The sequence below is a fragment of the Centruroides sculpturatus genome, unplaced genomic scaffold (genome assembly GCF_000671375.1).
Source record: "Centruroides sculpturatus isolate CEXI.00-Female unplaced genomic scaffold, Cexi_2.0 scaffold948, whole genome shotgun sequence".
Classification (NCBI taxonomy): domain Eukaryota; kingdom Metazoa; phylum Arthropoda; class Arachnida; order Scorpiones; family Buthidae; genus Centruroides; species Centruroides sculpturatus.
In genome coordinates, this window is record NW_019385420.1 from 250,273 (window position 1) to 264,672 (window position 14,400).

The 14,400-nt window shown below is 28.5% G+C and overlaps 1 protein-coding gene across 1 annotated transcript in view; it reads left to right on the forward strand.

Moving 5' to 3' along the window:
- LOC111638819 (glutathione synthetase-like) overlaps window positions 1-12,798 on the forward strand; it is a 33,854-nt gene extending 21,056 nt beyond the window's left edge. Inside the window, 7 exon segments of the mRNA XM_023384567.1 lie at window positions 2,325-2,489; window positions 3,795-3,861; window positions 4,152-4,343; window positions 6,949-7,030; window positions 12,197-12,386; window positions 12,468-12,603; window positions 12,679-12,798. Coding sequence (XP_023240335.1) covers window positions 2,325-2,489; window positions 3,795-3,861; window positions 4,152-4,343; window positions 6,949-7,030; window positions 12,197-12,386; window positions 12,468-12,591 — 820 coding nt within the window. The 3' untranslated portion in view covers window positions 12,592-12,603; window positions 12,679-12,798.
- Window positions 12,799-14,400: the final 1,602 nt, after the last annotated feature.

Sequence of the window (14,400 nt, forward strand, 5' to 3'; positions counted from 1 at the left end):
ATCCACGGTCGTTCGCACGCCTCTTCTTACTGTAGCGTTGAGTATTTACGGCCTCAACTATGACGTCACTCCCCACTAACCCCCTGTTGTGATTGTGCATCTCCTGTACGTAGCGCGCTTACTCTAAAATCTTTTTCCCCAACTTTAGCAAGTATTCTATCTGCACACCTCCCTTCTTTACCAAAAGTATGTATTTTTCGCCCTCGGTATCGTATACCTATCATCGACGATGACGTCACTGGTAAGACGATACCTGGATAGACATTGGCAGCATTTAAACTTCTTCTAACCGATGGTCCACAGTGTACCCGAGGAAGGCCTATTAAGAAGGCCGAAAACCAGTTAATAAGGCTAGAAATTAGTGAGAAAGGTTTTGTGCTGATAATCTTAGAAATAGTTCTAGCTGCATATGCATGGTAGTATAATATAATATATATTATTGATAAAATATATGAATATATAAAATGTTTTATTAATGAAAGGGAAATTTTATGTGAAAGCATCATTCTGTAATTAACCAAATACAACTGCATTCAAAAATATTAAAATAAACCCAAAATGGGGAAAAAAGCTGTTGAGGTATTTTGATCTTATGAAATTTATAATCTCAACTAGAGACAATTTGAAAACTATCTTTTAAAATACAGTGATATAATTTATTATAGTCAGATTTTATGGCTCAGCATAGCAATGACATTAGAATTATTCTAATTACTTTTAGGATAAATAAAAAGAGTCATAGAAATCAAGAAAAAGGATGTTACTTATTTAGAGGAATCCAAATGGATTTATGACTTGTAGATATTGACAAGATATCTTGTTGACTTAAATTTGAAGCTTGATTATAAAGACTAGTTTGTTAATAAATAATTTGAAAATATTCAGAGTAGAAGTTTGTTAGTCTGGCACGTATGGAACCTAAGTAATGCCAGATTACCAAGCATTTTTAGTTTTGCAAAATTTGATAAGTTATCTGAACATTGCAGACATTGCTATACATTTTATATCAGTTCTTGATGCTGTGTGCTTCTGATTTGTTTAAGCATGCTCTTTAATCAATGTGTAGATGATACAATGCATGCATTTGCAGACTTTGCAGATTTTTCAATCAATATTAACAAAAATGTTAATGAACTCATTATTGTACAGAATAAACATTTACAATGATTTATGTGCAAATAATAAGGATTATCCAGTCATACTATATTTCTGACAGAGGTCTTAAGCACACCACATGTTCAAACAAATTCTGATTCATAAAATCTAGCATTCTGGACACTTCTGGATTATAGACTACTTTTCAGAAGGAGCCAGATTACTGGACATTGTAAATTACTGGGTACTGGATTAATAAGCTTCTATTGTATTTATTAAAAAGTTGATTCTGATAAAAATCATTTGGTTAATAATGTTTTGAAATCAACAACATTTTTATTAAACAGGGGAAAAGACAATAATAAATATTGAAAAATATTCACTTTCACTAGGAAATTTAAAATGAACTACTAATGAAAATCTTTCCTCAATATTTTGGAATGACTAAAGATTCCAATTACAACTAATAAGTTTTCAATATAATAGTTCTCTGAAAATAACTTACATTGCAAATGATTTTTTAATGCTTTAAAATATATATATATATTAAAGTTAATTATTCTGACCTTACAAATCTGATCCTTTTCAAAAAGTGATTCTATTTGACAACACATATATTACTTGTGAATAGTTTTTTCCACGACAAAAAATAAACCAATGGATCAGTTAAGAGATGAAGATCTGACTAGTGTATTATATTGAAAATTTTACCTAACTGTTAATATGAGTTAATGGAGACAATGAAAACATTATAGTGCAATAAGGTATTGTATATCTGAAGAGCTAGCTACATGAAAAGTTGACCATCACTGTATACACTAAGTGCTGTATACACTAAAGTTGGCAAATATGCTATTTTATGACAGTCATAATTCCAACAATAATTTTTTCACAAAAAAATTAATAAGTGTCTCATTAATATACATAGAAATTTTATTTATAATTTAATTTTATTTAATTTAATAATTAAAGCATTGTCAGGAGCTTAATGAAGTTATAATTAAAGATTAAAAAATATGGAAAAACTTATTTTTTCCACTTTGGAGTGAGAAATCAGGCTTAATCTTGAATTTGACCCATTATTTATTTGGTTTGACATCCCTGCTTTAGAATGTTGCTGACATTGTATCAAAAAGTACAGAAATATTCCCATATTGAAATAAAAACTAATGACCATATTTTAATGTTTTATTTTTTTAAATTTAACATGATACTATTTTTTTTTTCAGTGCTGTTTTGCTGTTTATTGTTGAAGAAATAACATATAATATTTGTGATCAGAGGGCTTTAGAATTTTGTATTTCTGAAAAATATAGCCATAAAGTTGTGGTGCTAAGACGTAAATTTTCGGAACTATACAATACAGTCAGTATTAAGAATGGGAAGTTATTTGTGTGAGTAATTTATACAAATATAAATTCTTGAATTGTACATAAATAATCCAAAATTTTTTTATTAGATTACATGCTAATGTTTTATTATCAGAGCAGATCAGTTAGTTGATTCTAACTTTAAACTTTATATTTATTCTTGTAACCTATAAACTTTATATATCCAAAGTATTTAATTAAAATATAGAAGCAATGATTTTTCAATATATTTGAAATCTATCAAAATAAGATTTTAAATAACTTTTTAAACATTTCAGGAAAAATTTTCTAATGATTCAGTTAGCAAGAATAATGATTAATCAAGAATTATTAAATTTCTTTTTATTAATACATGTATTGCTACAATATTTAAGAAGTCAAGAAATTAATGAGTATTTTAATCAAAATTAAATAAACTATAAATATTGATAACTGTTATACAGTAGAACACTAACTTTGTGAACTAATTGGGATCAGATGTGATTCAGATAACTGAACAGTGAATTGTATATGCTAGAAAAAGTTTTGTGTGTATAGAACCATAAGTGGCTAACTGTGAAAATGTAATTTTCAAAAAAATAGAATTTGAAAATTGGACTAAACAAAAATCTTCTATTTTATATAATCATTTGGAGTTTTACATATCTGCTTATGGTTTCAAATAGAACATGTTGAATATAATAGGAATAGTCTATTATTGAAAAACTGAAAAATTTAGAGTTCTATACTCACAGTTTATATGAATGCATTGAGTCAGGATAATAAAATAAAAATTACAAATGATTATTATAAAGCAATATTTTTTCTCTATTGAAAGAAATAATTACTTATTTTCCTTTGCACTAATATAGTTTTTTTGTGAATTACTAAATATATGATTTTGCATTACAAACACATCACTAAGTCAAATCAAATTCAAAGTTTTATGTAAACTTTATTACTATATATAATATTTAATAGTTGAGATACTTCAGTTTAGTGCCAATTTCAGAGATGAAAAATTGTGATGCTAAATCAATGTTTGACTATAGACTTGAAATTTTCACATATTTATATAATTTGTAGCTTTTGGAACAGAAAATCTACAAATCCTTTTATAGTACAATTTCTGATATATTAAGCAATAGAAATTGAATCTAAATACTTTAAATATTTTTAAAATTCAGACTACCGTCATTCATAAAAACAGAAAAAAACACTGTTCAGTTATTAAAACTTCATAATTATAGCTTTTGATATTTTGATATAATGGGAAATTATTAAATTTACTAATTTCACTGATTGTTCTTTCAAAATATGGAAAATATTTTAAATTTTGTTTTCTTTTAGTCAAGATTTTGAAGTTGCAGTTGTATATTATCGCACAGGTTATGATCCATCACAATATAATGCAAAGGTTAGTCTTAAAATTACCTGCATGAAAAATATCTATACTATTTTTTATGTTAATTTATGTATGAATATTGCCATTAAATTAAAACAGAATCTGAAATTATCATTATTATTATTATTAATTTTATTTTAAAATAAATTTTCAATGTATTCTATCAGTTGTGTAATGAATTAAAAGCAAGAAAATCTAAATATATACATTATCAAATATCTGATTTTAAATTAAAATAATTGTTGTTTAACATTACATGATATGAAAATTTTAATTTATATAAAATTTCAAAATCTTAACAGGATTGGGAAATCAGACTCTTAATAGAAAAATCTAAAGCTATTAAATGTCCATCAATCCGATATCATTTGGCTGGTACAAAAAAGATTCAACAAGAACTAACAAAACCTGGAATATTGGAAAAATTTCTCCCAAATCTATCATCAGCAAGTAAAATTAGAGAAATATTTGCAAATCAGTACGCACTTGATATGGTTAGTATTTATGTTTTGATTATTTTGAAATTAATTTATTTATTATATTAACATTAAACAAAACTATAATTTGTATATTATTACAGTACAGTATTTTGCATAATACTTAAGTTTTGTATACATTCTCATAGTAAATCATTTATAGGACATACAGATTCTTAGATATTTGCTACTCTAGTTTGTAGGATCTAGAATACAGAATTTGAATAATGAGCCATGTAGTTATAAAAGAAATCTAAAACTATTTAAAAATGTTCAAATTTGATTTTAAATAATGTGAAAAAATTAAAATACCATATTTACTTGCATATAAGATGACCTCCCATATAGGACAAGGTGTGACTGTAAAGATCAAACTAAAGAAAATTGGATTTGTGAGGAGCCAGGGGCATAGAGTTTATGTTCCGATAGCTCTTGAAACTCTAGGTCTCTTAATCAGCACGCAGTCGTTTAGATTGGCTCACAACATCAAAGGATGGCTTCCTAAGACTTAGAATAAAGAATAGAAGTTCGTAAGAAACCCCTGGAAGTTGTTTTTCCTGACACCAACCTAGATATACCATTAGGCACGCTTGTAACCTTTTTAAAGGAATTTCGAGTGGATGGGTCATAAGTAAGTGGAGTGGATGTAGGCTCAGGCTTGAGTCAATAAGGAGTCCAATATTATAAACAATAACAATGAATTTAATAAAACAATGAAACAAGATACAACTAAATGATATAAACAGGTATCCAAATCCTTACTTTAATCTATTCTATATCTATCTCGCAGATCTTGAGGAGAGAGAGTTTACAATAAAACTATATTTCTACTACGTTATGGAGTGATCTTTGAAAGTTCAGAGGTGTCGAATAACTCTTTCTAGTAACGTGCAAGTTGAATTACTTTGTCGAATCTTCTATATACGGCTTATTCTCTTCTGGGCCGTCGGAGATCTATCTTCTATGTGTTTTTTATACATCATGTTTCTGTCGTCTATATGGCACCTTCAAATATTATAGGAGATGGTCCTTAGTTATGTATGGCAATCTTTTTATTGAGATTGAAGCTTATGTGGCCAGTTCAGATGGCAGGTTCTGCTTCAGACGAACTGTGCAAAAAGGCAGAAAATCTACCCTTTTTTATAGGGACGGCTGAGTGTCTGACTCATCGTTGTAGGACATTGAGTTAAACTTTAATCAGTCTAAAAAGGAAGTTTGTTTCCTCCCTTTTCAACATCCTTTTTTTGTTGAAATTTTTATCAAAGAAATAAAATATTTTGTTATAATATTTTAGTAAATAATCTAATTAACCTGCGGATCTCACAGATTTATTAATATAATTCTAATTTTATTTCGTTTAATTACAAGTAAAATATCAAATGCACATAAATGCACATGTCCTGCAAAAAAATACTCACATTTTAAACTTCAAGGAAAAATCTTGTAAAATCGACAACATAATTTTTTCACATAAAGCTGGACAATCGGGAACCTTGGCCAATTCTTAACAGTCAAATCTACTCCCCATCAATGAGTTTCTTCGAATTCTAATTTCTGAATAATCATCCATTTTCATGTGGGAATGGATAAAACTTATATCCAGTGCCCATGTGATTTTTGGAATTCAATTCAAAAGCTTTGCTTTCCCTATTGCTATTCATCTTTACTCCCGACAATATACAAGAATGATTCAAATGACCCTGATAAAATACTTATGTTTTTAAATACAAGAAGGTAAGCATCCGGTAAAAAATGCGAATACAGAATTCACACAAATTATTGCAGAAATGCAAAGAATCTTTCGCTTGTGCATATAGGATGACCTAAGTTTTTGAAGCATGAAAAATGAATAAAAACCTCATCTTATATGCAAGTAAATACGGTAAACTAGAATACCAAAAGTATAATTTTCTTTACTTTCAAATTAATATTATCAAGTAAAGAAAGTCAATTTTTGTTTAAAAGAAAAAATATTAACAAATTTTTTTGTTTAATTTCTATTCTTTGGATATGAATAGTGTTTTTTCATTCTACTGCAGTACATTTTAAGATAAAATTTTAAAAATTCATGGTAAATCTGCTTGTAGTTAGGTAATTTAAGCTTTGACTGAGTGGTATTTTGGCACTTGTTAATCTTAGAGCACTAGTTTGAGAATAACTATTGAAAGTGACTATATACCTACAAAATTTTATCATTTTGTATACAGTGTATATCAGCTTCTGTAGTACTGAAAAGTTGCTAGTTTTATTTCTCTAAACATTTATATTAGGACATTAACAGTTTTCTTCTATGTAAAGTTTTTCTAAAATTTTTATATCATTCTGTAATAATCTATGTATTTCCTTAAAATTTATTCTATTAATCTTTCATCAACTCTCTCCATTATTACACTCGTATGCTTTTTATATATTACATATTTATGAGAGATGAAAGGATATTATATGATAGTTCTGTTTAATAAGATAATTAAAATAAATTCAATAAATATTAAATATTATTATATAATTTTTATAAATAACAAATTTAATGTAATGATTTATTTATTATTTTTTAATGATGTGTGAATCTAAAATTTTATTTAATAATTATGCATTTTGTGATTAGAAAGTTATTTTATTTTAGAATGAAGATGGTAATAAAGTTATTAAAATGGCTTTGGAAACTCCAGAAAAATTTGTTTTAAAACCACAACGAGAAGGAGGAGGTATGTTATGAAATTTTATAATTTAAAGTATATAAATAAAAATTTTAAACTAATTTTATGATAAGATTTGTGCATTATAAATTTTCCAATTGATCATTTGGTATCAGTCCACTTTCTTATATGTAGAATAAAATGGATTTAGTAATATGTTAACCAGAGGCATGCCATGACATTTGATGATGGGGAAGCTGTGTTTCTGTAAAAAGCCGATTTCCAGAGGCAATCAGTTAATTGCATGTCAGTGATGGTCTAGGGTCCATTTGTATCATTTGTTTGATAAGACAGTAAAAACTGTAGATTTCTCTAAATGTATTTTTAATATCATGATTACATTCCGAATCACTAGCCACAATATAAGGGCTACAATTAAAAATAAAATAATAAAAACTTACTTGGTGAAATAAAATGTGTGCTGGATGTACCGGTACATACCTGGTACAAAATATTCTTCAATTGCATGAATATACTTTTAAAGAAAATTATAATTAAATATAGCTTTGTAAGGAAATGTACTGTTGACTGAAATATGTTAAACTTAATAGTCATTTGTTTTCTAACTAATTTGTTTTAGGACCAGGTGTCCACAGAAATTTCCAAAATTTACAACTTTTCAGTCACACTCATTGAACTGGAAAAATTTCTGTCTTTATTACATCTAATATTATGAAGAAATCAGTCCCCACTCTACTCAGCTAGAGATTGGTTCAGTTAAGCTTTTATTTAAATAAAATTGTGGCTCTTTTAGCAGGATTTTCTTTATGTTCCCAATTCCCTAATCTCTTAATTATTTAACTACTTCTTAAGTAGAAATAAGTTGAAACCAGTTACTTTGTATTTGAATATTTGTAGTCTTGGGAAAAAAGTGGAAAGACAAATTTTTATGACACAGATACATAAACTGTAAATTTAAGGAAAATAAATTATAGAGTTTTTTTGTACCTTATGCATCTCATTCATTAAATTTTGTTGTCAATGATGCTGCCAAAGTAACAGTTAATTTTTTAACATTGTACAAGAATTATGCACATTTCTTTCTGCATTCCATTATAGATAGGGCATACTAAATTGTAATATCACTAGTTTAACATTGAAATCTGTAAGTAATACAAGATACGAGAGCAGAATAAATGTATCAAATATTTTAATGGATTTTTTTAAACTCCTGTCAACTATACAGAACTATCATAAAAACATACCAGTAAACTCCTATCAGTTGGGCTAAGTTATAAATCTACCTGCGATTCACATAATGGGGCAAGGGCGACCAAATATCTAGCACGCAGGCGGCTAATGGTCCAGAACCGGTCCTGGATAGAAAATTAGGAGCATTATACGATATTTTGGTGTGTAGCATCCACCAGCTAAACCATGTAAAGTTGGTGCTCTGTAAAGTGCATGCATGAATGCATATAATCTGGCTGCTTGGAAACTGACCTGGTTTTGACAATATAGCGCTTCCATTCCACCGCTGATATTCAAATATATAATAGCAATCTTATTGTTTTTTTCACGTGTAGTATAGAAATTTGTAATAAGATACATAATGTGGTTATAATAAAATATTAATTTTAATTAATTCAAAGTACGTTAAATATGAAAATAATTGTGCAATATGTCTTTATATTTTAGAAAATACAAGGGAAGGAAGTGCCACTTCCAAGGACAGCATGCCACTGATGTTAATTATACTAGATATGCAAAAGTAAATACATTAAAATTTAGAAAAGAATGAAATAGCATTGCTTTTCATTATTTCATACTTGATAATTTTAACTGTATTTATGTATTTCTTTACATTATAACTGACTGGACTTTATTAGGCTGCAATTTGAAAAAATTGTAGACCTAATAATTCCCACTGTTGTCTGTTCGTCCATTTGCCTGTCTCTCTGTCCTTCCTTAATCTTGAGAACAGAGTTAGATAGATGAAAGCTGAGACTAGATATAGAAAGCTTAGGGGTAGGAGGCCCTGATTGACTATATATGAACATCTACTGCAAACCAGAAGTCATGTTATTTCAATTCAAAAATTTTTTCCCAAAAGGAGTTAGTTAGATGACTGGCATGACTATTGCCAGTTGTCTAACCAATAGGTAAAGCATGATGTATAGGGCCATGACACTACTAATTTGAGGTGAAGAACATACATTTTTAATTAAATAAATTAAAAATATGATTGTCACAATACTGGGCTGCAAGTTTTAATGTCACAATAAATAATTGCTTGCAATTTTTAGACGTTTTTTTAAACTCTTAAACTCTTTCTGCCCTGTGGGTACTAAGAAGACCTTGCCTATTGTGGGTTTGATCAGAACTACAATAGGGAGCCAGTGGTGAGGAATAGGACCTGACAATTCCATGACAGAGTGCCCATGAAAAACTCTTGGTGGTTCTCCACCAGATTTGATCCTGGGTTCCCAGAGAGATAGGCTAATGCCTTAATCATCTCAGTCATTCATTTCACAATTTTTAGATTTATGAGAGCAAAATGAAATTGGAAGCTTTCTATATAACTTATATGCTCTATGTAAATGTATTAACTACAGTGGTATCTTGTACTTAAAATGTGGCAACTGTGAAAGATTAAGCAAGCTCAATAATAGGTATTTTGTAGAAAACATGCATTTGAAACACAGAGCCCTTGTTATCTTCTAAAGACCTGACAATGCCTCACTATGTGTTGACTACAGAAGGGGTGTTTGCGCACATGAGTGAGGTAACCTGTTATTCTTACATTTCATGGAGAAAGGGGTTGCCTTATGTTTCCTGTGAAGATGGCTTGAAACCTGCTCCAATGGACTAATAACACATGGATTTCAACTTACATGGTCGACTACTAGAAGCAGTTGACAATAGGCACCCCTACCCTATATTTATGTATGCAGGCAGGCAAAATTTTTACATATTATATTAGAGTGGATTGAGTATAATTTCAATAAAGTTGTAATATAATAATTATTCGTTTAACATAAATAATGTTAAGAAAGTAATTAATTCTTTATTACATAGTTTGGCCTATAAGTCACTTTACTGAAATTTCAAGTAAAAATAGAATAAATTTTTTTGTTAATTATTTGTATATGAAAATAATTTTAAAAAATCCATCTGTACTTTAACTATGTACAGGATATCTGTCTTATATATATTTTCTATAATAGTACTTTTTAAAAAAAAAGGATACTTTAAAACCTGTAAATATTTCATCATTTCTTAATTTGTGGGAAAAAAGTCCTACAAATTTTAAATCAGTGAGATCCACTCATGTTGTCACTGGATGGCTAGGAGGGCTATAAGTTGAGTGGGGAGGCATGATGAGTAAGTCGTTAGGGCATCAGCGATACATGAGTGAGAGCAACAATTTTAAAATTCAACAAGTTTAATGGAAAAATAAAGCATAAGATACAATATACAAGCAACAGATACAATTATAGCCATGTGTTACTATGCTAGAGGTCATTGACCTAGACTATAGGCATTTATAATTATTACTACTGGACCTAACTCAAATGCTATATGATCGAGAGAGAGAGTTTACAATCAAGAGTCTCAATGGTTCTGGATCCTGTTCATTCAATGTTGGTAAGACGATTGTGGATCTAGTCAAGGTAAATTCTGGGTGGCCCATATCTGGATGGGGGTGAGAGGGACAAAAAGTCACAATTCCAGTGCATCCCGCGAAGATCAGTGTGCTCGCATTATAAGGGTATTTAGTGTGGGAATCTGATCAGGTGACCATTTGTTTGGTAGCGATGACATGTCAAAGGTGTCATAGTTGGCCAATGAAAACTAAACAATAGTCAATTCAAAGGTTTCATATTTCCTTTGATTGTTTTAAATTTCCTCCTTAAACAAAAATTAAGTGTCAACTTTCTCACATAATTGTGATAATTTTGTAGGTCATTGTGAGGGGAGGATTTGTTGACAGTTAAGTCTAGCAGGAAACAGACAGTAAAAGGGAAAGTTTCTAGATGTATCTTTTTATTAAACTTTTATAGAAAAACAGCCCCTGTATTCTCACAATAATGCCTACTGCATGAATTGTTTCATAAACAATTGCTGAGAAGCTATCAATGATTGTTTATGATATAATTCATGCAGTGAACAGTATCCATGAAATTTGGGTGAACAAGAAAATGATACTTGCTATGAAAAGCACATTGAGCAAGAGAAGTGAAGCTTTGAAAGAAATGAAATAAGATTGAAATGAGGAAAACAAGAAAAGAAAGATAACTGCTAAGAAGCTGAAAAAACTCAAAGTAAAAAAAAAAAACAGAAAATTCAATTGCAAAAATTGAACTCCAAGCCATTGACAAAGAAATTGAAAATAAAAAAGAGAGAGAGAAGTTGAACAATCAGTATTCTTATACATGTAAATTGTACATACGGAAAAAAGTTTTTCGTTGAAACTGTTGTTAAGGTATGCTTTCTCACTAGTTACAAAGAATATTAGCTTTCAATTTTAAATATATTAAAATCATCAATCATGAAATCAATTGTCATTTAATGCAAATGACAGTTGATAAAAAATAATATACTAATTTAAGTTGTGATGAGAATGACAACTTTATTTGATAGCTATGCCGTGCACACACTAGTAATTTTACTTATGACATTTTTTCATCTGTATAAATATCACTTCTTAAAAATAAGTTCTCTAAAACCTTTAAAACTAATTTTGAAATCAAATTTCAACAGACACACTGATGTATGTAAATGATTAATGTATAATGTATGTATGTACTAATGATGTCATTCATGTAAATGACCTCCATTCTTCACTTTGTAAGCATGGGTTCTTTCTATGGCATTTTCCATAACGGCTCTTGACAAATTTTCTTCCAGTACTTAAAAGATTTGGGGATTAATTCAAATATTGGATGATTAGGAGCTTAATGACATACATGTGGTCCTTCAGAAGAAAAAAGAAATATGTCTGACATTTTCAAATTGGGCAAGTGCACATATGCTTTCTGTATTAGAGCAATGAAGTGCTGGTTTTAAAAATAAAATTCAAGGATTTTTATGCATTGCTTCATTGTGAATTTTTACATAGTAAATTTCATGCAAGTATCTTTTCAAAATCTAAAACAAAAATTTAAAAATATAAAATAGCAGAAATGTTATTACATTCTTAAATAGAAAATGACTAAAAATTTATATTTTCAGGTCATAATGTTTATGGTAAAAATGTGAAGAAAGTATTAGAAGAAATATATTCATCTAAAGAAAGAGAGGGTTATATTCTTATGGAACTAATCAATTCACCATCTGTAGAAAATTATATCATTCAGTGGAATAAAGATGCAATTCCTTGTCAGGTTATTTGTGAATTAGGAATATTTGGAGTAATTTTAGGGTATTTCTCTTATTCTCATATTTAAATTTAGAAAATAATAAAGCAAATGAAAATAATATTGAATTATTTTATTTATATTAGAAGTAAAGATTCAATTCTACATAATTTTAATGCTGGTTATATCTTACGAAGCAAAACTGTTGACTCAAATGAAACGGGAATTGCTGCTGGTTTTGGAGCATTAGATACACCATTTTTAAATTAAAATTCCAATAAGGTATTTGTTTTTTTTAACTTATAACTTAAATAATTTAATTTTAATTATGTATATTAAAGTTTTCTATAATTTCAGTTACAGTTCAGCAAGTCATATTAATCCAGTGCCTAAATATTTCACTACCAAAATTATCTTTCATATTTTTTTGTAAAACAGTTCATACAATTGTAAAAATAAAGATTGTTTACAGCTAAATCTGGTTTTTATTCTGTCAACTATGAAAATAACTTCAGTTAATTTTTTAGATGTTTCAATGTAAATTGATTTAATATATGAATGTTGACAAAATTATCTGATAATTAAATTTTAGTTAATAGTTACAGGTAGTATCAGCAATTAAGTTTATGATGTACACTCTCCATGTAAAATATATCATAAGTATTTGTAATATTAAAACATATTTTTCCATTAGATATTAAAACATGAAATTTAATAATTAACACTGTGTAAATATTACAAGCATTTACAAAAATGACATCAAAAAATTTTCAATTTTATAATGAGAGATTTTTTTAATATTTATTGACACTGACTATTTTGATGCTTGTCAAATTGAAATAATGTTTATAATAAAAAGTATCAAATAATTATATTAAAAGTTTATTGCAAAATTTATCCATGCTGTGGTGATACAAATGTTGGGAAAATATCATCTACAGCAGGGGTTGCAAACTGGTGGCCTGTTAAAGCTTCATATCCAGCCCATGGCCTTGATTATTTCTTTTCTAAAAATCAATATTTCTAACATCTTGCAGTGATTAAAACAGAAACAATTCAAACATCTAAGTCATAAAGGCCTGGCAACAAAAGAACCTTTGTTAAAGTATTTTTTTAAATTACAGTATGTTTTGATTTACTGAATAATATTGATGATGGCCCACATCTGATATACATCTATTTGACTGGCTGTTTGCTGCATTTGAGTTTGAGACCCCTGATCTATAATTTTGGTGTAACATATCCTACTCAGTTAATACTGGTGCCAAGTGCTATGCTAGACTAAGGTCAAGGCTTAGGTACAAAATACGTACTTGAACATCATGTAAATACAGTATGTTTTTTTAAGAATTTCCTATGTAGTGTATGTTAAGGCCAAATGTTTCTTGATATTTATGTATGTGGCTTGATGTCTGTGCAAGAATGAATATTGGATGATAACTACCTTATCTGTTCTCCTTAGATGCTTTACTTCATGAACAAGTTGAGTATTTACTAATTTTTTCAGTATACATGTTTTGTATATTGTGAGTATTTGGTACAGCTGTCTATAATGTATGTAATTTTGTTTGTTTGTCAATGAATATGGATGCCTGGTTATGAGGATTGTTTCATCTACAATTATGGTAACTGTTTTTCAATGACTATCTGTTGTTTGTAATAATTTTTGTGTGCCAGCTCTTGATGTATTTTATTTGATATTTGGTTATGTCAATGTAAGTACCATAATTTTGTATGAATAAACCATAGCAATATATACTCTGCAGAAAATTGCAAGAATGAAAATAAACCTTTGCATAACCCATCCTGCATCTCAGGGTGGACATGAAAGCAAGATAATTACTGGTATGCAGTTTAGAAGTTGCCATATCAAGCATTAAAATATTGCTTTTTCTATTTAATTTTTGTTATAAAATCATTTTAGATATACATAGCCACATTATAGTCCAAGTAATTTGGAAATTAATATGATTAACTATTAATAATTAATATAAAATTTGTTTTAAAGGTAGACTGTTAGCCTACTATCTTATATTAACATTAACTAACTACCGTATATAATTAATTTTTTTGCTTTAA